The following is a 22,343-nucleotide window of genomic DNA, read 5'->3' on the forward strand; positions in this document are numbered from 1 at the left end:
ATGGTGAGTTATTGTGCTGCTTTACTTGGTTTCATGAATGCTTCGTGTATTTTCTGTGCGCACGAATGGTGGAGGGGAGAACTGATTTCATTCACTCCATGTTACACACGTGTGGCTAATGCTAACGCTAGCTAACTTATGTTCATTTTAAGCCTCTGCTGCGTCTCTGGTCAAGTCCTGCAAAGCACAGCTTTCTGTTGTTTTCACACAATGGGCACTTACGCCATCATATTAATTATGAAGTCGTAATCCCATTTTAGTACCTTCCACTCGCAACACCGTGAATGGACGGCTATGCTAATGGGATAGAAAAACACTGTCATGGTCTGAGGGTGTGGCTAACTTACTGTGTACCTCACTAAATAAAATGACAGAATATTTTAATGACAGAACTATTCTTATAAGTCAGACATGTTGAAGGATGTACCAGCTGTATTAAACTGGAAAGAAAGGAATTTCAGGGGTGGTGGTGGCGGCGCCGTGGTGTGAGAGACCCCGCGTGACACAACCACCAATGTGTCCCTGAGCAAGACACTTAACCCCTAGTTGCTCCAGAGGCGTGTGACCTCTGACATAATTAGCAATTGTAAGTCGCTTTGGATGAAAGCGTCAGGTAAAATGAATAAATGTAATTTAGTATTTGCTAACTAGTAGCTTCTTCCCTGCAGTCATGGCCGCAGCATCCATCGCCAACATCGTCAAGAGCTCCCTCGGACCCGTTGGCCTCGATAAGATGTTGGTGGACGACATTGGGGTCTGTTTCACGTTCAGTGATATGTGTTCCCTTTTATCAGTCTGTTTGCTCCATAATAAATATTTGGCCTGAGTTGCTCATCTGTCTCATGGACCTGTTGACAGGACGTGACCATCACCAACGATGGAGCAACCATCCTGAAGCTGCTGGAAGTGGAGCACCCAGCTGCTAAGGTCTTGTGTGAACTGGCTGAACTGCAGGACAAGGAGGTCGGAGATGGGACCACGTCTGTGGTGAGTACGGTCAACCGCTGCTCCAGTATGGTGTCAGAGCCTTGGAGTGGGGTGCTACTAGCTCCTTATACTGTCTTAGGTACTGTGCTGGACACATACTGAGTTCATGTTGTTGTAAAAAGTTAACTGTAATGTCCTGTGTTAGTACCATGCATCTGCCTTTTATTACGGATGTGTGGCTATGCTAACAGGATAGAGAAACTTCCTTCAGTGTCTGAAGGGGTTGAGCAGCCTCATTTCTGCCACCTCTAATTAAACGATGGTACAATATAAAACTCAACTTCTCATTGGAAATATGAATCCCTCTCAGTTTTTTTTTTTCATAATGTATATTGCGTGCATTGCATTTCAGGTAATTCTTGCTGCAGAATTTCTTAAGAGTGCAGATGAGCTGGTGAAGCAGAAGATTCACCCCACGTCAGTCATCAGTGGATACCGTCTGGCTTGCAAGTAAGATGCTAACATTGACGACTAGTCTGTAGTCTTGTTAGAAGTGTTTAAAAATGGATGCTTCTCATCTCCGGCTGCTTCGGATCTGTCCAAATTTTTGACGCTCGAACTTGCCTTTCATCTTCCAGGGAGGCTGTTCGCTACATTAACGAGAATCTCACTATCGGAACAGATGAGCTGGGCAGAGAGTGCTTAATCAATGCAGCCAAGACTTCCATGTCCTCCAAAATCATTGGAGTGTATCCTTTTGTTTCTGTTCAATGCAATAAATGTTTTGTTTGGATCCAATCTATAAAATCTGTTTGCAGGAGAGCGAAGACAATTTCTAATGAACATTTTATGTGTGAGTAAAGCCATTGTCTGCCTTAACCCCGAGCCCTCAGTGATTCAGACTTCTTTGCTAACATAGTGGTGGATGCTGCTATGGCTGTGAAATTTGTGGACAACAAGGGGGTAGCCAGATATCCCATCAACTCTGTCAATGTGCTGAAAGCCCATGGCCGCAGCCAGAAAGAGAGCTTCTTGGTTAACGGATATGCACTGAACTGCACAGTTGGCTCACAAGGTACGTTTGTTGCAAAGCTGGACATTCCTGAATTTAAAATGTAGAACATGAGGATTTATTAAGCCACATTGTGTATTGCCTTATACTTTACCATTTCTAGCATGGTGGACTATTGTAGGAGTCTTTGGTCTGGTCTTTCCAAAAAGACATTTCTGATGTCCTTGAAAAATATAAACCCTGTAGGGCCCTCAGATCTTTACGAAGCAGTCAACTTTGAGAGAACCAGACACAGAACCTCCTGATGATCTCAAATAGGCCCCAACCCATGCTACTTTGAAATCTAAATGGAACTGTTCTCCTGTGCTTTTTGTTTATTGGTTTCTCTTCTGCACTCTTAATTCCTTGAGTTTTATTTTGGGCAACTTATTACTACACTGTAATTGTTTCTGGTGTATTCCATTTGTATTCTTTATTTTATGTATTTTCCATTTTATCTGTTTTAATTGGTCAGTTTATTATTGCTTGTTTTGAAAGTCATTCTAATGCTTTCTTGGCCTATATAAAGCACTTTGAATAGCCAAATTCCCATTTAAATTTGCTGCTATGTCTCACCTGATGGCGTGAGCAGTGATACGCGTGGGAGACAGTACACTGGCTTTGAAAGGCATTGTAGACACAGTAGTTTGTAAACTGTGGCACCACCTTTCTAGCCAGACAAATAATAGCCCAAAGCAAAATGACATGTTTGAACATCTTCATTTTGTTATCAAACTGTCAAGTTCTAAGGTAGTCAGTTTGAATTATTCCATGGATATTTTCCCCCATTTAAAAATGCTGTTTTGTGTTTTTTCCAAAGGCATGGTAAAGCGCGTCGTTAACGCCAAGATTGCTTGCTTGGACTTCAGCCTGCAGAAGACCAAGATGAAGATGGGAGTACAAGTCATTATCAACGATCCAGAGAAGCTTGACCAGATCAGACAAAGGTAGATCATTTCTCCCTTCTTGTACTGTCACAAATACCCTTGAAAATGATCCCATTTAAATTTGCTGTGATGCTCAATCAATAGTTTGCACAGTGATACGCGTGGGAGAAAATATAAGCAGCCCCTCAGTCAAGGCAGCAGCTTCTCTCTGAGCTGTTGAACCACTACTGTGGGCTGGACAATTTTGCATTATATTATACAATGTATTGTATTAAAAATATTGCTGGTGAACCTGATTCACTTTTGGATTTCGTTGCTCCAGAGAATCTGATATCACCAAGGAGAGGATCCAAAAGATTTTGGCATCAGGCGCCAACGTTATCCTGACCACCGGAGGCATTGATGATATGTGTCTTAAGTACTTTGTGGACGTAGGAGCCATGGCAGTGAGAAGGGTTCTCAAGAAGGACCTCAAACGCATTGCCAAGGCAACAGGAGGTAGGGGTGGAGCCCGCCGAAGTTTGTGCTGAGTGGCTTTTGTGTTACTGCTGTGTACATGTTTTAACTCTGACATCAAGACTGTACCTGACTTTAAAATGTTTACTTCCAGGCTTAAAAACTGGTTAAAGACAAACCAAAAGTGTACTATTTTTAATTATTGTAAGTAGGTAAGAGTTGTATATGATATGCATGTTTATATATCATCTTTATATTATTTTTTTTAAATTGAAGTAGTGAAGTATTAAATTCTATTGTATATAAAAGCCCAACCAGGGACGGAGTTGAAAATTAGCATTAGCTACAAACTTATATGCAGCACTTCAGTGACAAGCTTTGTTTTGACATTGTTTGCATTTTCCCTTTCAAATAAATAAATAATTAAAATAAAAATGTCTTGGTCAAGCCGTCCTATGAATGATTGATTTTTAAACTAATAATATCACTGTGACATTAGTTGTGTTTGTCCATTCTCAGCCACCATGTGCCCTTCTTTGACCAATCTGGAGGGAGAGGAGACGTTTGAGGCCACAATGCTCGGCCAGGCTGAGGAGGTTGTGCAGGAACGCATCTGTGATGACGAGCTCATCCTTGTTAAGAAGTAAGAACTGTAACTATATATAGCAGTGTCTTATACTTTATACTGGTAACTACAGAGTACTCCTAACTCTGTGCTGAGTCATAAGCTTTCATCAGTACAACTGTAGGTGAGAACATTTCAATGCATGCAATTTTATCACATCTGTAGTTTGGTAAATGGTGTAATATTGGCATTTTCTTTTTTTATTGCGTTTTTAAAGAAAACATGCATTTCAAACCCTATGGCTGGCTTTTTCACATTAATGTCTTACAAAGAGACAACTGCACCAAGGTCTCCACACCTGGAATTGGTAGCATGTAGTACTAAACTTTGTGTTTTGATAAACAAAGATGTTTTTTTTTCATTTTTCAGATTCATTAAGACAGCAAATAAATTTATACATGATATTTTTACTACACAAACATTTCACTTGCACTACACCATCTAGGTCTCTTAAGTAGTAATCTCATGGCATCATTAAAAGCTGCTTAAGCCTAGTTCACACTACACAATTTTTACCCCGATTTGCCACTCGGTGACCGTCAAGCTGTGATCGGCGGTCGCCAGTCGTTCTGTGTGAGCTACACAACACATTTCTGACAGATCGCCGACGTCTGCCAGATATCTAGCATGCCAAATATCTTGAACAGTCAGCCAACTCGACATCCAGCCAATGAGAGCAGGCAGCTACTTTTTTACCGCTAAACACTTTCTACTCACCTCCAGCTTTCTCTGTAACAAAGACAATCCCTGCTACCTGCCTGTGCTAATCCAGTCTTTCACCTATATTTTTGTCTTTAAAATTCCTATCTTTATAATAACAAACAGCAACTGTTTTGTGTGTAGGTTCGCGTCATTTCCCGTTTCACATTTCCCGTGTTTTCTTGACAAAACGTGGAGACCAGCGTCGGGTGACAGTCGTTGTCAGCTCGCGTAGCGTGTGACCCTCTTGTCACCGATCAGTCCCGCAGTGTGAACGCCACAATGACTTACATACTTCAGTCACAAGATGGCAAGTTGTGTAGTGCCATCGGCCGACGCTGAAAGTCGTGTAGTTTGCACGAGGCATTAGTCTATGTAAACATGCTTTTTTGTAGTTTGACCACAAGTTGTCAGTGTTATAAGCTCTGAACAGAGACATCTTTGCTCAATCTGTACACATGCTAAACTTGCTAAATGTTTGCTTGGGAATAAATCTTGCGTTGCCTTTTGTTCTGTGAAAAATGTCAAAGATAAATTGAGACAAATGAAAAGTATTTGGATTTGCATGATCTGTAGATCATCATGTAGAAACCCCTCGTGTTTATTGACATTAACATTTTCAACACCTTAGCACATGTTAACTATACCGGTTCTGTTTTCTCCTACCTTTGAATCACCTCAGTACCAAAGCACGCACATCAGCATCCATCATTTTGCGCGGGGCCAACGACTTCATGTGTGACGAGATGGAGCGCTCCATGCATGATGCCCTCTGTGTGGTCAAGAGAGTGCTAGAGTCAAAGTCTGTAGTTCCAGGAGGAGGCGCTGTGGAGGCAGCGCTGTCAATCTACCTTGAGAATTACGCTACCAGCATGGTGAGTCATATCTTTAAAAAAACACGTTCATTTGTCAAGCATGCAACTGTTGGTTAGGTGCCTCTTCATTTTATTTTTTTAAGAGATGATTTGTGTAGTGATCAGTGTAGTGTTGGCGGTGAGCCAGTTTTCCCAATGCTGAAATGTTACTCATCACCATGGTTTCTTTAGGGTTCCCGAGAGCAGCTGGCTATTGCAGAGTTTGCTCGGTCTCTCCTCGTCATCCCTAAGACGCTGGCTGTGAACGCAGCACAGGACTCCACTGATCTGGTGGCGAAGCTAAGGGCCTTCCACAATGAGGCTCAGGTTAATCCTGAACGCAAGAATCTCAAGTGGTGAGTCTTTCCTTACTGCACCAGTCATGAAACCGTAATGTCTGTATTTACAAATTGCCCTTTAGGTGTTCCATTTAGTGAAGTGGCACTATATGGATTTGGTCTGTCTATGATTAATGAGGCTGAGTTGATGTTCACTATATTATTCTAAACTGAAGAATAAATAAATATGAAATTGGCAGATAAATCAATTAAAAAACAAAAGGTTAGTTGCTGTCTGAACATTCGACATGCCTTTTGTATGAGATTGTTCAAACAAACGCTCTTGCCAGAAACAAGATTAACTTTTAAGACAATTTCCTTTTTACTGTCTCAGGTGAACATATACAGTATTTGAATACTTTCTTTTTTTTGGCTTGTAGGATTGGTCTGGACCTGGTGAACGGCAAGCCTAGAGACAACCGTCAGGCGGGCGTGTACGAGCCCACCATGGTCAAAACAAAGAGCCTCAAGTTTGCCACAGAGGCTGCCATCACCATCCTCCGTATTGACGACCTCATCAAACTGTTCCCAGAGCAGAAGGAGGGCGGGCAGTCGTACCAGGATGCCGTGCAATCGGGATCTCTGGATGGTTAAAAGGCTACGATTGGTCCAAATAGGTTCATTGTCTGTATTTATACATAAGGAGCTCTTTATGGCTGTTGCTGTAGTTGTAGGCTGTGCACTTTGCCTGTTTACTGTTCTCCCACTCCCTCTGGGCTCTCCTCTCCAGAGGAACTGTAAGCGATTAGTTGTTTTGTTTTTTTTTGGACACTTAATAAAGCTCCAATGGTTGGAAATGGACGTTGATTGGTTCATTGTCTGATCGATACGATACGGCAATATCGTATATTTTTCCATGATACTGTATCGATATTCCAGCCCATCAAATGGCTAAATAATAAAATAGCTCTTCAACGGTTAGCTCACTGCTAACATAATGGGAATCTCCATTAATATGCTAAATGACATTAGCGTTGCGATCATGAAAATACAATTGACAAACTACACTTTTTGCTTCACATGCAAACATCCATAGTTGACACTGTGCAAATGCTTAAAGTACATGTTTCCTGAGCTCTGTGTGAAATAAAGAGCTGCTAACTTCACTGTCTTGATCTGCTAATGTTACTCTTCTGCTTCCGCACTCGACACAGACCAGCTACAGCTATCAGTAGGAAGACAAAGGGCGGCACAATGCTGTGTCACTGAACAGTTAATGTGATGTACAGATTAGATTTAAGTAGTACACAGCAATTTGTATTTGCAGTGTAAAATGTAGTGAATTTGCATTTTGTGCCTTTTATAACAAATGTTTTGATAATTTTTCATAGTTGCTCTGTAGTTTTATTTACAGACTGAATGGTGCTGTTTCCTAACAGTTTGGATTTGCAGCCAATAAATAGTAAACTTTTTCACAGGCATTTTGTATTAATAGTTGGATATCATGATGCATCACTTTAGGATTGTCAAGCAATATATCAATTATTGCAGAATTGCTGTATCGTGATATCGTTATCGTGAGCCGTGTATCGCATCGTGTGGTACCCTGCGATTCCCACCCCTACTGGCTGTGTTTTTGTGCAGGCTTTGATATATGGGTTTCAAAGATGTTTTGAACTCTATGGCTTATAATTCTTTATTGATATGTAGAACAGCTAGATTATAGGAGACGTTTTCACAAACATCTGGCTGTGTACAGGAAGCACATGGTTTGAGGAGGTTAGCATACTTAATGTTTTGGCACTTTGCTGTGTTTCAAGGCTGCCATCTGCACAATTGATTAGAAAAAGTGGAATGTTGATCAGTTTTTCAGAGCAACCAAAATCTATTGAGTGGTTTAAACAATTATCAAATAAATGACACTATAACTTAAAAATGCTCTACAGAAAAGATGGCATGTCTTCCAAAACTCATCAATACTGTTATCGATAATATAGACTTGCCTTTGTGGTTTTAGTTTGAGTTTTTTCAGTTGTACAGGTAACTGAAAGCAAGTTATTTTGAAGGGAAAAACAGCCTCTCTTCATTGGTTGCTTGCCAACAACTACCAGCTGCAGCATGGTACCTATTATGTTTAAGCCGTCAGCATATACTAGATCATCTAGACATAACCCACATAGCTAGAACCTCAGGAAAGGTGAAATTAAGTTCACAGTGAAAATGACATACTATTATTGGATAAGATCCAACAATCACAACATATTCACTTTAGAAGACCCCAGGTAAACCCTTATATCGTCCTGTAGTGTAAACAATGAGTTACAGTATCCCTTTATCCATTCAAAATGAGATTAAGTGCAATCCACAAAGCAGCGCTAGGGTTTCATCTCAAACCCTCTCCACGCACATGGCGATGCCCATCCCTCCTCCAATGCAGAGAGACGCCACGCCCTTACGGCCTCCAGTCCTCTGAAGTGCGTGCAACAAGGTTACCAGCACTCTACAGCCGGACATACCAATGGGATGGCCCAGAGAAATGGCACCACCATTCACATTCACCTGAGAGGACGAGAATAACAGCGTTATAGTGCTGCACATGTTCCTGGAGTAAAACTGACTAGAGGATCTTATTGCTTCAAAGAAACTCTTATTTTTTCTTAACATTTGTGTGTAGTATTCTCTGATGTCAGTTTAATGGAGACATTAGATAAATGTGACATCAAATTTACAATCTCAAAGTGATGCTATACTCTTACCTTGTCTACATTTAAGCCAAGCTCTTTAACCACAGCGATAGACTGGGCAGCAAACGCTTCATTAATCTCAAATAAGTCGACGTGATCCAGCTGCCAGCCTGCTTTCTCAACCTATAAGAACAAGAAGAGAATGTCATATTAAAAGCAGCTTTTTTCTCCCCCCCCACAATTATTGTTACATTTAGTTGCTTCGGATTTCTCACCGCTTTCCTGATGGCTGGTATTGGTCCAGTTCCCATGATGGACGGGTCAAGGCCAGCTTGAGCCCATGATACGATTCTGGCCATGGGCTTTAAGCCACGCCTCGCAGCCTCTGATTGGTTCATTAGGACAGTTGCTGCTGCTCCATCATTAATACCTAGAGTTTTTTTAAAAAGCTGCTTTAGAAATTAATTTTGAGAAAAAGCTAGCACTTAAGAGAACTGCTGTGGCAGACATCTGTTTGGTCAGTGAGATAAAACTCTGTGGCATCGTCTCTGTGTCAAACAAAACTCTCCAACCTGAGGCGTTTCCAGCCGTGACGGTGCCACTGCTGTTCTTAATGAAGCAGGGTTTGAGTTTGGACATGCTCTCCAAGTTGCTGCCGTGGCGAGGAAACTCATCCACCTTGACCTCAATGGGACCTGAGGATGACAGACAAACGATGACCCAACTTCTCTGAAACTGAAGGATAAATTAGATAATAAATCGCTCAACAACTCCTTGCCTTTTCTGGAGGAAACCATGACTGGAACAATCTCTTGAACAAAATGTCCTGCTTTCTGTGCAGCCTCTGTTCTGTTCTGGGACTGGACAGCAAACTGGTCCTGCTCCTCTCGACTGACTTTCCACTGCGTCGCCACATTCTCAGCTGATACAATATATTCATGAGATTGAATAAATAAACACTCATTTAGACATGTGGCAGTCAAAAGCGTGTGACCATGTATATTCTCAGCCATGCACACACCTGTGATGCCCATGTGGTAGCCGTGGAATGCGTCCGTCAGGCCGTCAGCCACCATGGAGTCCTGCAGGGAGGCGTCTCCCATTTTCAAACCTGCTCTCATTTGCAGTGTGTGAGGGGCCTTAGGTTGAACCAGGAAACAAACTGTTAAGACGTCTTATCATCAAGGAAATCTGGACTCCCCTCACATCTTAACTGTTTGAAATATGCCTATAAATACTAAAATGGATAAAACCTCTAAGTAAAGTTGAAGGCCATGATGGTAAAGAGATGTTTTTGCAAGAATTTTGTCTTAAGTGTTTTATTTTCATTAAATGTGGTATAGTCTTTAAATGCTAAATTCCCTCCGATTAAGGCATTATGATTCTTCAGACTAACTGTTGAAGATAACTGTTCAGTATGACAGGTCTGGACTACTTGTTTGTTCTTAAGAGAAAATTGATGAATGGCACAAATTCTCTAAAATCACTCGTACAAACCACTTAAGAACAAGTGGTTCTTGCATGAGACCCACTGACCTAAATTTGTTGGGTTTATATGAAGTCACATTAGAGCTACAGCCTTTACACCTAGGGTCGGGTATCTAATCAAATTGTTCAATAATAGAACCATTTAGATGGAAAAAAATCTATACCGTACTTTCAAAAATATAGATATGTTTTTATACAAACTTATTTTTTAGTTTACTGTTTGACCCATAGTTCTGGACAGACATTTGATGCCAGCTTGTGGCTTCTGACTATTATTGTCAATACTCTTGGGCAGTACCCAAAACGTACTGAGGTTCCATAAGCAGCCCTGTTTATTATCGTTGTTTTTTTGTTTTTTTTTAAAGAGGATTCCTACACACTCCTGTATCCGTCTGATATGACCGCTTGTCCGCTATTTTATATTCCTCTCACCCTACGTGTGTCGTAACCTACCCTGCTCATACTCTCCATGCCCCCTGCAACCACCACAGCTGACTCTCCAGCCTGGATGGACTGAGCTCCCAGACACACAGCCTTCAGCCCAGAGCCGCACACCATCTGGCAGCTCCAGGCCGGGACAGGGTAGGGAATACCTGCCCCAACACTGGCCTGACGTGCTGGATTCTGACCATGACCTTAAGGACAGAAAGGAAAAATACAATGGGAAGTGAATACCAATGAGACAAAGTCATATCGGACTGATTTTGCCCAAAAACTATTAAGTCGACACATGAATGTGGAACCTCTGCCACAGTTTTCTGTCCTGAGCTTTCACCTGCTGTTAGCACGTGTCCCATGATAACCTCAGAGACCTCTTCTGGCTTCACTCCAGCCCGCTTCAGGACGTCCTTGATCACCACTGAACACAGGTCATGCAGAGGCACCGTGGACAGAGCACCGTTCAAGCACCCTGTGTAAAAATGCGGAGAAGATGTTGTAGCATTTGCACATAATCAGGGACACAGTGGAAGACCATTTATCCACCATTTTACAAGGGGAGACTTTTTAGGCTTACACAGCCCAAATAACTATCAAAGGCTGTATCAAATGGAAGTTGTTTAAGGATAAAGAGAATGTGGTTGGGTTTAGTTCCTCAACATTTAGTCAATTAATTAGCTGACAGAAAATAAAATTATTTGCCAACAGTATTGACAAGGTGATCTACATATCTTGCTATTTTAGATAGTACACCATGGTCACAGTGTATATTCATCTTTCCCCATACAAAGAAGGGTAGATATGCAGATGTTGCAGCGGTCCTTCAACCCTACTGAATTCATTCACATAATCAGTTGTTTAGCTCTATATGAAAAGTGCAAAGAGATAACTTCTGTTATGAATTGGCACTATATAAATAAAATTAAATTGTTTAGGTCATTATTAGAATTTCCTCTTTTATATCATTGTGCATCATTTTGCTTAACAAACAGGCCTAACAAAAAGGTTATCACATCTTAGAGAGGAAACACGCCCAACCTGCTCTTGACACACGGGACATGTTGTAAGTAACCAATGATAGGAAGCTCGTGCTCCGTGGCACTATGAGCAGCCAGCCAATCACAGGTCACAGAACAATCCTGACACATGCGCGAACCAATCAGAGCGCTGCAAGACGCAGACGTATTTAATTGAATGACATCAACCACTTCGCAAAATTAAACCTGACAAATGACAACACATCATCTCACGGGACTGTATGTAAATACAAAGAAATATGATAGCTGTAATAATTATTAACTTCCACTACACTTAGTTTGACTACAGCGACTACAAGCCGCATTGTTAGCAACAGTCAAGTAACGTTACAAATGTTGCAAACAGTTTCAAGAGAATGCGCATGCTTCTAGGGAGATATTGAAAACTTACCAATCGGTGTCCGAGCAGCAGAGACGATGACAACAGGCTCGGTGTTCATTTTGGGGTTGAAGTCGTTGCTTTCAAGTGTTGTTCCTGTGTGTCCACTGGTGTCCACCAAAGACTGTACATAGACCGTAGACTGTGTCCACTCCTGCCTGCCTGTCAGACCTGCACTGATACACGGATATGTGCAAGTGTAACTGGTGGGAGTATGCATTACAGTGCCACCGTGTGTTTGGAGGATGAGTCTTCATTCATTATAATGCCACTTTCAGTTGAGCTGAATGTCACTTTGAAGGCCACACAGTTAGTCAAGACTTCCACTATATATTGTTCATTTTATATTTGTTGTACTTTTAACATTATGCTTTCCAATGAACTGCTATGCCATTTTAATCTTGATGATCAGAAACTGCACTGTTGGTTTTGCACACTGGTTAGGGTAATGTACTTTTTAAAACTTGTAACTTTGCATTTTCTTACTTCCTGTTCCTTTGTACCTCTCCATATGCTACTGTAATGTTTAATTTTCCTCCTGGTTTTAATAAAGTTTCATTATGTTCATGAGATTTATGTAAAAGATTATGTAAAATTAAGTGCACCGTAACTCATAACACAAGCAAAACTTATTTTTATACATGTTCACCCTCTTTGTAGTATATTTTGTTAAAACAAACTCAAGGAGCGGTCTTTCTGACCCAGTGGGTATGATGAGGCCTTTTATGGCCATTTATGCTGTGAGACAATAGTTTACACAAGTAAAAATGGCTCTCTCGGTAGTATTAAAAATCTTTATTGGTATTTGGTCAGTACATGAAAAGGACTGAAGTCAGAATAATATGAACATCGCATACAAACTACTCACAATTTAACAGAATCTTTTGAACAGAATTTTTGTCAATGAAAAATTAAAATTGCATTAAAAAAAAAAAAAAAACACAGGCCAACATCTAAAAAATGACCTTGAATATTTGCGAAGCTACTGTAATTCAGTGATTTTACTGACTTTTGACGATGAGTTACAACACCAGATGCCTGATTTCAGTGTCAAGAGCTCAAACAAGAACAGCATAGACGTGCTCAAATAAACAGCAGAATGAAACGTACTAGTTTTAAATCATACATCCACTCAATTCAATTCTAACATTAACCCATACCGGTTATATCCCTGTTTAGCAACACAAATGTGACAGAGGCATCACGATAGGCAAGGGGAGGAGGGTGAAAACAAAACGTCTTGGGACAGCAGTGCTGTGTTACAGACTATGCATTTGTTGCCTTGTTTGTATATTGTATAAAAAAAAAATAAAAATAGAAAGAAAAGACAGTACATGTCAAAGTACATTACAAAACGGCACTGTCGCTCGTACTGGAGTCTAGGCCGTTCTGAGTGTGCCGTGACCCTGCAGTCCTGGTGCCCTTGGTCACCAGGGCAGCCTTGTCCTCATGGGGGTCGGTGGAGTCTGTGTCATTCGAGTGCTGAGTCAATGATGTCTCGCTTCCCGTCGGAGAGTCCACGCTCTCGTACCCTGCACTCAACTGGCTCCCGAAACCCACAGGTCCTCCAACTCTCCCAGCAGCAGTCTGACTCCCGGACACCTCCTCCGAGTGGTTGGACAGTTTGGTTTCAGCGTCACCGGGGCTGGAGACCATGGGGGACATGGGAAAGTCTTCCTCTGTGCTGCTGACCTCCCGGTACAGGCTGGGTGTAGTGGTCTCGCTCCTCTGGGATGAGTTGCCATTGCTTGGTCCATTGGAGACCCTCCCGTAGTCTTTGCCTATTGGTTCAGAGGGTGCGCTGGCCTGCTCAGGCTGGGTGGACGGTACAGCGGACGAGCTGGAAGCGGTGGGTGAAGTCCTGCTGGGTCCTGCTCCAGCCAATGCCCCCTGGGTTTGAGACAGCTGCTGACGAGACTCCTTCAACTGCTGCTGCAGGACGAGGATAGTGCTCTGCATCCCCTCCACCTCCTCGTCTAGCTGGATGATAAAGTCATTCAACTCTGGGAGAGACGGAGATCAGGAACAGAAAAGTCAACAGTCAAAAATCAAATCAACAGTAACATGTTTAAAAGATGTACAGTACTGTGCAAGAGTTTTAAGCAGATGTGGAAAAAATCATGTAAACTAAGAATGCTTTCAAAAATATCGATGTTAATAGATTTAGTTGATCAATTACCAAAATGCAGAGTGAGTCACGGAAGAAAAGTCTAAATCAAATCAGTATTTGGTGTGACCACCCTTTGCCTTAAAACAGCACCAATTCTTCTAGGTACACTTGCACAAAGTCAGGGATTTTGTAAGCACATCATCCGGTGTATGATTAAACAATTATACCAATCTACTAACAATCACCAATTCATTATGTAGGTTAAACACAATCATTAACTGAAACAGCAAAACTCAGCTAACAAGGTAAAGTTGCTGAAGACGAAGAAGTTTGTTGTCAAGTCATTCACGATGGCAAGACTGAGCACAGCAACAAGATGCAAGGTAGTTATACAGCATCAGCAGGGTCTCTCCCAAGCAGAAATTCCAAGGCAGACAGGGGTTTCCAGATGTGCTGTCCAAGCTCTTTTCAAGATGCACAAAGAAACAGGCCATCTACAGGACCATATACACAGTGGTTGGCCAAAGAATCTTACCGCAGCAGATGAAAGACTCATCATGCTTCCTGCCCTCAGAAGATGTCCAGCAGTGCCATCAACTCAGAACTAAAATAGACACGTAGAACCACGATTCACCCACCTGATGTCCAGAGAAATCTGGTCAGAAGTGGTCTTCATGGAAGACTTATGGCAAAAAGCCATGCCTCCAACATGGAAACAAGGCCAAATGACTCAACTATACACAGCAATGCAGAACCTGGGTTGTAGAAAAATGTCAGCTAGTGCTCTGGACTGATGGGTCAAAATTTGAAACATCTGGCTGCAGCAGCTAGAGAGCGGTTCAAGAATGACGAAGAATGATGAAGCATGGTTGACGTTCCTTGCAAGTTTGGGGCTGTATTATTGCAAAAGGAGTTGGGGATCTGATCAGAATGAATGGGCTCCGTAGTGCTGAGAAGTACAGGCAGAAACTTTTTCATCCAGCAATACCATCAGGGAGGCATCTGATGGGCCCCAAATTTATTCTGCAGCATGACAACGACCCCAAACATAAAGCGAAAGTTATTAAGGACCATCTTCAGCTTAAAGAACAACAGTAAGTTCTGGAAGTGATGGTATGGTCCCCACAGAGCCCTGATCTCAACATCATGGAGTCTCTGAGGTTACACGAAGAGGGAGAAGCAACTGAGGCTGCCTAAATCCACAGAAGGACTGTGGGTAGTTCTCCAAGATGTTTGGGCAAACCTACCTGCAGAGTTCCTTCAAAATCTATATGCAAGAGTACCCAAGCAAAGGGTAGTCGCACTAAATAATGATTTGATTTAGACAGTTCTTCAGCCATTCACATAGCATTTTGGTAAATGATAAACAGAATCTATTAACATGTCTATTTTTGAAAGCATTCACACACGTAAAGTAAAAATAGTCAGGCTGTGAGATGTGGATGCCGCTCATGTTCTCACCGTCTTGACTGGTCTTGAGCTCCTCGCTGTACTTCTTCTGCAGAGCCAACTCCGCTTCCAGCTGGGCAATGCGTCCTTGGGACAACTGCCTACCCAACTCCTGGTTTTCCTGAATCAGCATTCGACACTTGGCCATCAGTTTCTTCCCCGTTTGGCTGTAAGGGAAACAAGTCTCACATCACACAGTGAACCAGGAGACAAAGGCAACAGGTAATGAGATGCCACTGATCTGTTCCAACTGCCCAATCCATGAGCCAAGGGTCAACAGAAACTCTTCAACCTGGCCATCCATTAATGACTCTCCAGCCACATAACATTATATCCCTTAGATTCCAATGCAATACAAAATTATCAGGATCCCTCTGACACAAATCTGTTTTGCACAAATAAATTATTTTCTTATTCAAGTTCAAACTCACATTTTTTCCTATAACTAAATTAAAAGTTCAATTATGAGTATGTACTAAAATCTGCTGAAACCCAAAACAGGCTACCTAGACCCACACTTCTTTGGAACTAATTCTTACACTTTTAACTTAATTCACCGTGTTGCACTTTTAAAATAACAGTAGCAATTCTGCCGCCACCAAATTCTCAAATTCGTACACACACTCGCTACATCACTGGGTGTTAAGAAAAAGCAGAATAAAAATGTAACAGTAATATTAGAATGACACGCTACAAGAAAAGCTACAATTTAAATATCAATCTTTAACTATGAGTAGCAAACAAGGAAATGTGCACTGCAGAACCAGGCACAGGTTTTGTGTAGTCATCACTTTAAATACACAGGAGCAAGTGCTTCAACAGTAAAATCAAATAGCTTAAAAGGTGCTGCCTTCTCAACTTCAGAAATGCTCCAACGGTCCAGCACACCTGTTGAATTTTTACATTAGCAGTTACTGTGCCAAATTTGCAAACAAGTGACAGGCAAACATGTCATTTGAAACCATAATTAGCTGTCAACTCTTTAGTCTATAAATGCCTATGGAAATCATCTGGCCAAAGGAAAATTACATTTTAACAGTAATGGCAAATGAACCCAGTAACTGTACCATATAAAAGCAGCAGCAGTCATTAACACGGTAATAGCGCAGAAAACCATGTATCTTAGTCTTACTTGTCATAAAAGCACTGTAGATTATAGAGTTAATTGCATTTACCGCACTTCTTCTCAGCAGTTTAGTGGTTATATCTAATAGTTCATCTAAAGGACTGGGAAGACGTACGCTTTTAGCTCTCAAAAGGCTGTGAATACACTGCCAGCTCAAATCTCACTGGAGTATAAATGTCTTTTTTAAAAAACAGGAAGACATAACAGATTCCACGTGTTTCATTCTAAAAACAATTCTGTGGCTCAAGATCTGTGCCACACAGGTGATAAAGAGACATCTAATTAGCTATTAGTGCAGATGGCTGAGGGAGAGATTGTAAGGGTCAATAACAAAAATACACATACAATAAATACATTCTCATCAACTCATAACATGACTTGTTAAAGACATTTGCATTCACAACTTGAAAACAGCACTCAATGCACCTACAGCAGTGTGGTTCATTACTCATTTGAAGAATCAAGCAAAGCTTAATTCATTATAAAAGTGCAAATGTTTTTTTTTAAAGTATAAACAATCAAAGCCAATGATCCTTCTTAGTTCACACGCACACTGCAGTAAGTGTTCGTTTGAGAGAAACAACAGAAAGATCAAATTAAATGCCAATAAAAACAAAAGTCACAAAATAAAACAGGTAAATACACTCTACCGTGAGTGGGCCCATGTTCAAAGACACAGGCGACTGGACCCTCATGCCTGAAACATAGTCCTCTGTGGACCAAGGATCTGGCTCCGCTCACAGTCTTATCATTTCTAGTGACTCTTCCCCCCCCCCCCGAAGTCTTAACTTTTAAATCCTAGAAACTTTCCTCATGTTACTGCAATGTATCTAGACTGTCCAAAAAGTCTTTAGGTTTCTCAGGCAGACTAGAAGGGGTATGTGTGTGGTGTAATCCACAGTTAAAGTCTTTATAAACCAAGCTGGGGAATTGTCTGTAAAATGTTCAATTGCTGTTTTAGGCTAGGGATGCTCCCTGCCTGACTCACCCTCCACCTTGACCCCCTATTTAATGTGTGAACTGTCTGGTTTGGGCTGAGGGTACGGGGAGGGCATATCCGTGTCGGGAAGTGAGTGACCACCTCTTCAGGAACAGTCCGGACTCCTTCAGGCCCTTGGACGGTGAGGGGATACGAGGGGAGAAAGCTGAAACACAAGTGTCACCTGACCATTCTGTCTTTTCTCTTTAGGTTATGTGATATGTAGCTGGCACAGTGCAAGAGTACAAAAACAGTTTTGTTTTGCAGTGACTGGCTTTCTGTAAAGTCTGAGTCTCGTGGTGAGTACAGCATTTGTCAGCCCCCCCCCCACCATTGTTCCTGCATGCCTGCAGTGAGAGTGAGGGTGGGGGGCATGAGGAAGTCTTGACTTTTTTGGGGGGAGGGGGGTTATTTTGATTGTCTTTACCTATCAGGTGTAAATTTCCAGGCACTCAGTTCATTTTGCGCCTGCTCCAGTTTGTCTTTAGTCTGTTCTAGTTCAGCCTTCATTTTGAGGAAAAACAAGTTGATGGCTGGGTCCACCATAGATGACCGCAGTTGGGCCGCACTCGGCTGCTGGACTTGCTTGAGGTACTGGATCTGGGTCTGCAGATTAAAAGAAACGGGTGTTACTGACTGGTAAAGTTGTCTCCCAATGAACTGCTTTTGACTGTTCAGGACTGCCAGTCCTGTAGCTTGTCCACTCTCCACTCAATGGAGTCACATTAGTAATTATTGTGGAGCAATAATAAGAATTATTAGCAATAACTAAAAGTTGAGCAATTTCTGCATGCTGCCTTTTCAAATTGTACGCTTAGTCAGTTTTGAACAGTATCTAGATTTAAATTCAGATAACCACAAAATAAAAATACTTGTTTAGATGATTAATCACAGCTATTAAGAATAATTGTAATTACATCAAAGACCATTTGAATTCCATAAAAGCTATTGTTTGATATGACACGCCCAGCAGTAGAATTTTCTTTCAAGGAAAGACAGACAAGTTCAAAAGCAAACAAAAACTCACCTGTCACAATAACGATGACCTCTAATTTCAACAGAACTCATTTGAATATATTTTCATGTGAGGCAAAAGGTGCAACCACTATGGCTCAAAACACAACAGCCAGCTAAGGAGTTTCGCATTTCAGTTGAAAACAGCCTCCTGCCCATTACAGCTCAGGGGTTAAAAAGAAAGTGACAACAGGGCTCCACAGTTGAAAACCTGTCTAACCTCTACTCGGCAGTGAGTGTTCTGTGTTTACCTCAGCTGCCCTACAAGACTGGCATGTGCTGCCATAAAGCCACTGGGTGATCCACTGAGCTGTCAATCTAATAAAAGCAAAGGATGCCCTCCTCTACACCATTAACCTTTAGCCTACATACCACGATAATGAATGAATATTACTACAATGTAGTGCTGAAATGATGTTGATTAATAGATTTGTTGATACAGAGAAAATTTGAGGGTTCCAGTTTTAATAAATGATTGCTTTAAGTCTTTCTAAGAAGAAATTAAAACATTCGCTTATTAGAACTTTGCAAAAATGTTGCTTGATTTTTGCAATTAATATTACATACACTGTACTTTCTATGTGGTTTTTTGCCATTGATTGGAGTAAAAGAGAAAGTTTAAGACATGCCAACTTGTGAGAAGCATTTGTCAATAGTAGCCATTTAACCCACCATTAATTTATTTATTTTTTTAAATCCAACAATTAACCAATAATTATAGTAATGCTCAGCTGCTGCCACAGAGTACTTAAACTAAGATTAGAGAACACAAGAGTTCAGTTACACTCAGAGTTGTTGGGTGCATCTGCAACTCTGATAGAAGCAGTCAAAATCAATTTTAGAAAGTAGACGGAATAGATACATACTGTGCACTCTTGCATTTCCTGCTCCTTGGTGGCAAGTCGCATGACCAAGATGTTCTCCCTGCGTGCAGACTCCTGCTGCTGCTGCTTGAGCTTCTCCTCAGACTCCTTCAGCCCAGGCACATCATTGGCTAAGACGGCGAATAGGGGAAGAAAAGAAAGAGCATCAGAAGAAGCATCCCTTTCACACACAGCCAATTATAGGCTAGCTGTAACATGTCTCAACTACTGCTGTCAGAGATGCTGGCTGGAGAAATTATGTTCACGTTATATTGAATGGCATTGAAGTGACAGAGATTTAACTTACAACATAGCTCTGTATATTTTGCCTCCAGGACCTGGACATATGCCTCATGCTGTTTCCACCTAAAGGGGAGCAGAACATGTGTCAACATTAACAGCTCAACCTAAAAAGATCAAGTTTCCCCACAACATAATTAATCTCCGGTTGGAGAGCTCATATCTACCTTGTGCACAACTCCTCTCTGGTCAGGGTCTTCATGTCAGATTCACTGAGGCGAACCTATAGAGAAGAAAACCCATGTCGTTAGATAACGTTAAATAAGCCAAAAATGCTCATATTTAGACATGAAGGGGTTCATAACACGCGATAAACAAAACTAGACGCACCTTCTTGGGTAGAGGCTCCTCGTTGGTCATTGTGAACTCTAGAAGTAAATATAAGAGGAAATCATCATTAATCACTTCTTGATGTCGTGTGCTGACTGAGCGGCTGCATCATTTTTAGCTGTAACATTAACGCGTCCACACGCAGTAAAATATGAAATGTATAAAACTTTGCTAAACGGCTGCAAATGCTGTGCTTTCTGATAAACGAAGGTAAATGTGTGCGGCGATTAAGTTAACCACCTGGCCGAGCAAATAAAAGTTAACATTGCCGGTTAATAAGAGCTGTCGCGCCTAATGTAAGCTGGTGTGGCAGTCAGCAACGATGGACTGCAAGGAATAGAAATAAGCTAGCTAAGGTTCACGCTCAGGTGCTAATAACATTTAGCATCGGCTAGCAAAATAAATAGAAGGACTGAAACTAACGCTACAGCGATAAGCCACAAATTTGTCTTTATATTCCGCCTGGCAGCATGCAAATCTTGGCTCTGTTTTCGGCTCCTTGTTGTCACAAAATGGCGGTGAAGGAAATGACTCCCTCCCTTGCGTTTCTTTTCCTGAAACTAGCGGGCTCTTGGTTGCAGATATCAGGCCTCCAGCCTTCAAAACACGTACCAGACCCGTTTCCTTCGATGTTTCTGGAACCTCTCGGCTTCAATGATTCTTTACAAGGCGCAAAAATGCAACTACGTTGAAATTTGCTGAGAATTTATATGTAGTTGACTTGCTTCGCCGTAATCACCATCATCTTCGTCACTGTGGGAAGCACAGAATGGCTGTGGCCGTGTGTTGCTGCACTCGCGTTGCTGCAGAGTACGACCAGAGACGGGGGAGAAGAACCGGACGTCTCACTCCGCCGCGGTTTCCGGATCCTAACACGTGGCTGAGAAATGGGGGGGAGGGTGCTCCTCGTCAATTAATATTTACGCTGAAATAACAATAATCACTGGTGGTAAGTACATTGGTAAGTACTGTACTTAAATATAATTTGAGGTACATTTTCTGCTACTCCAACAATTCAGAGGGAAAAATTGCACTTTAAAAAATATATTTGCTAACTTTATTTACTTTGCATATTCATACTAATAGGCTATTACAAAATATAATGTACAAATAAATTATGAGATATTATTATAGATAAAGATAAAACTTATTGATCCCTTGGTGAAATGTACAAGCTATCTGGGACTATATAGGCTATAGTAAAAAATTGACCCACTTTTATCAGCTACAACATTAAAGTGATGCACACCTTAATGCATCAATTATCCTAATCCAATAATATAATATACATTATTACAAAATGGGCCATTCTGCATAATGAGTACTTTTCTTTCTGTACTTTCTGTATATTTTGATGCTGATACTTTTATGCGTTTACTTATGTGACATTTTGAATGCAGGACTTTTACTTTACTTTAGTAGTTTACTTTTAGTACTTAGTATTTCTACACTGTGGTAAAGCTACTTACTTACATTACCAAGGTAAAAGATTTGTGTACCTCATACATCACTGGTAATAGTAAATAGTTGTTTATGTCAAAGACAAAGACGTGGCATTTCTGTATTCCCCCATTTTTGCTTTTATTGTATTAAAGTTCACCTTTGGGATAGGCTACAACAATACACAGCTTGGTGCTCTTCATGGATGGGCATATTGAAAGCTGTGTAGTTTTGAGCTGAAGCCATTAGTTGATTAATCAGTTAGTCAATCAATAAAATATTTAAATATCGTTATTAATGTTAAGGGTCAATTAATTAATCATTGTCATTCTAGCTTCACAATGGTAAATATTTGCTCCTATCATGTTTTTGTCGTGAAACAAGGATGAAACCAGGGCCACTGGGAAAATGAGATGGATATTTTCCACAATGTTTGATTACATTTTGTAAGGCAAATGATTAATAAGCTAAATCATCTACAGATAAATCCATAATGTGAATAATTAGTTGCTGTGTTAGAATAGTTTATGATGTGAGTGGTTGTAGTACTGCTGTGCTGTGAACCCAGCAGAGCTTTTGCCCTGTTATACATCATTAACAATATAATAACTCAATACAGGCATCTGAATCCCTGGTGTTCCCCGATTTATGCATTTATACGTACCCACCAAGTTTAACACCTGCTATTGCAAAATGAAATTTGGTGTTTTATTAAAAATACTGAGGTCTCGTTGGTTTTATTCCTGAGTGAGTCATTTTCCTTAACATAGACGATCTTTGACATTGCCTCCGCTGTGGTGAAGATGTTCACGTGATTCTTACTATGCTGTTCGTTTTGATAATTATGCTAAATTGTGCAGCCCACTTATGTAAAATCATTTTACAAGAAATATGACTATATTACATTATACCATATATTGTTAATTTAC

The 22,343-nt window shown here is 41.0% G+C and overlaps 3 protein-coding genes and 1 non-coding gene across 4 annotated transcripts; 2 read left to right on the forward strand and 2 right to left on the reverse strand.

Annotated features, from left to right (window-relative positions):
• Nucleotides 1-247: 247 nt before the first annotated feature.
• On the forward strand, nucleotides 248-385 carry LOC119884723. The gene has a single exon (XR_005441060.1). It is a non-coding gene; the product is annotated as a small nucleolar RNA SNORA29 (small nucleolar RNA).
• Nucleotides 386-622: 237 nt separating this feature from the next.
• Nucleotides 623-6,943, forward strand: LOC119884719 (T-complex protein 1 subunit alpha). The gene is made up of 11 exons (XM_038695044.1): nucleotides 623-754; nucleotides 859-987; nucleotides 1,340-1,437; nucleotides 1,566-1,676; nucleotides 1,821-2,002; nucleotides 2,799-2,925; nucleotides 3,188-3,363; nucleotides 3,841-3,964; nucleotides 5,328-5,520; nucleotides 5,692-5,855; nucleotides 6,218-6,943. The coding sequence occupies exons 1-11, from the start codon at nucleotides 671-673 to the stop codon at nucleotides 6,429-6,431; spliced, it is 1,602 nt and encodes a 533-aa protein (XP_038550972.1). The 5' UTR covers nucleotides 623-670; the 3' UTR covers nucleotides 6,432-6,943.
• Nucleotides 6,944-7,457: 514 nt separating this feature from the next.
• On the reverse strand, nucleotides 7,458-11,987 carry LOC119884720 (acetyl-CoA acetyltransferase, cytosolic-like). The gene is made up of 9 exons (XM_038695045.1): nucleotides 11,816-11,987; nucleotides 10,725-10,859; nucleotides 10,403-10,584; nucleotides 9,483-9,600; nucleotides 9,240-9,383; nucleotides 9,034-9,156; nucleotides 8,737-8,891; nucleotides 8,534-8,644; nucleotides 7,458-8,336 (listed from the first exon to the last, which is right to left on the reverse strand). Exons 1-9 carry the CDS (start codon nucleotides 11,862-11,864, stop codon nucleotides 8,166-8,168), a joined length of 1,188 nt encoding a protein of 395 aa, XP_038550973.1. The 5' UTR covers nucleotides 11,865-11,987; the 3' UTR covers nucleotides 7,458-8,165.
• Nucleotides 11,988-12,583: 596 nt separating this feature from the next.
• LOC119884721 (pre-mRNA-splicing regulator WTAP-like) lies at nucleotides 12,584-20,779 on the reverse strand. Its single transcript, XM_038695046.1, has 8 exons — nucleotides 20,587-20,779; nucleotides 19,975-20,012; nucleotides 19,812-19,867; nucleotides 19,652-19,710; nucleotides 19,348-19,475; nucleotides 17,895-18,073; nucleotides 15,375-15,529; nucleotides 12,584-13,806 (listed from the first exon to the last, which is right to left on the reverse strand). Exons 2-8 carry the CDS (start codon nucleotides 20,002-20,004, stop codon nucleotides 13,151-13,153), a joined length of 1,263 nt encoding a protein of 420 aa, XP_038550974.1. The 5' UTR covers nucleotides 20,005-20,012; nucleotides 20,587-20,779; the 3' UTR covers nucleotides 12,584-13,150.
• Between the last annotated feature and the right edge of the window lie 1,564 nt (nucleotides 20,780-22,343).

This window comes from Micropterus salmoides, unplaced genomic scaffold (genome assembly GCF_014851395.1).
Source record: "Micropterus salmoides isolate LMB-PRFRI ecotype aquatic unplaced genomic scaffold, ASM1485139v1 Ms_hic_scaffold_363, whole genome shotgun sequence".
Classification (NCBI taxonomy): domain Eukaryota; kingdom Metazoa; phylum Chordata; class Actinopteri; order Centrarchiformes; family Centrarchidae; genus Micropterus; species Micropterus salmoides.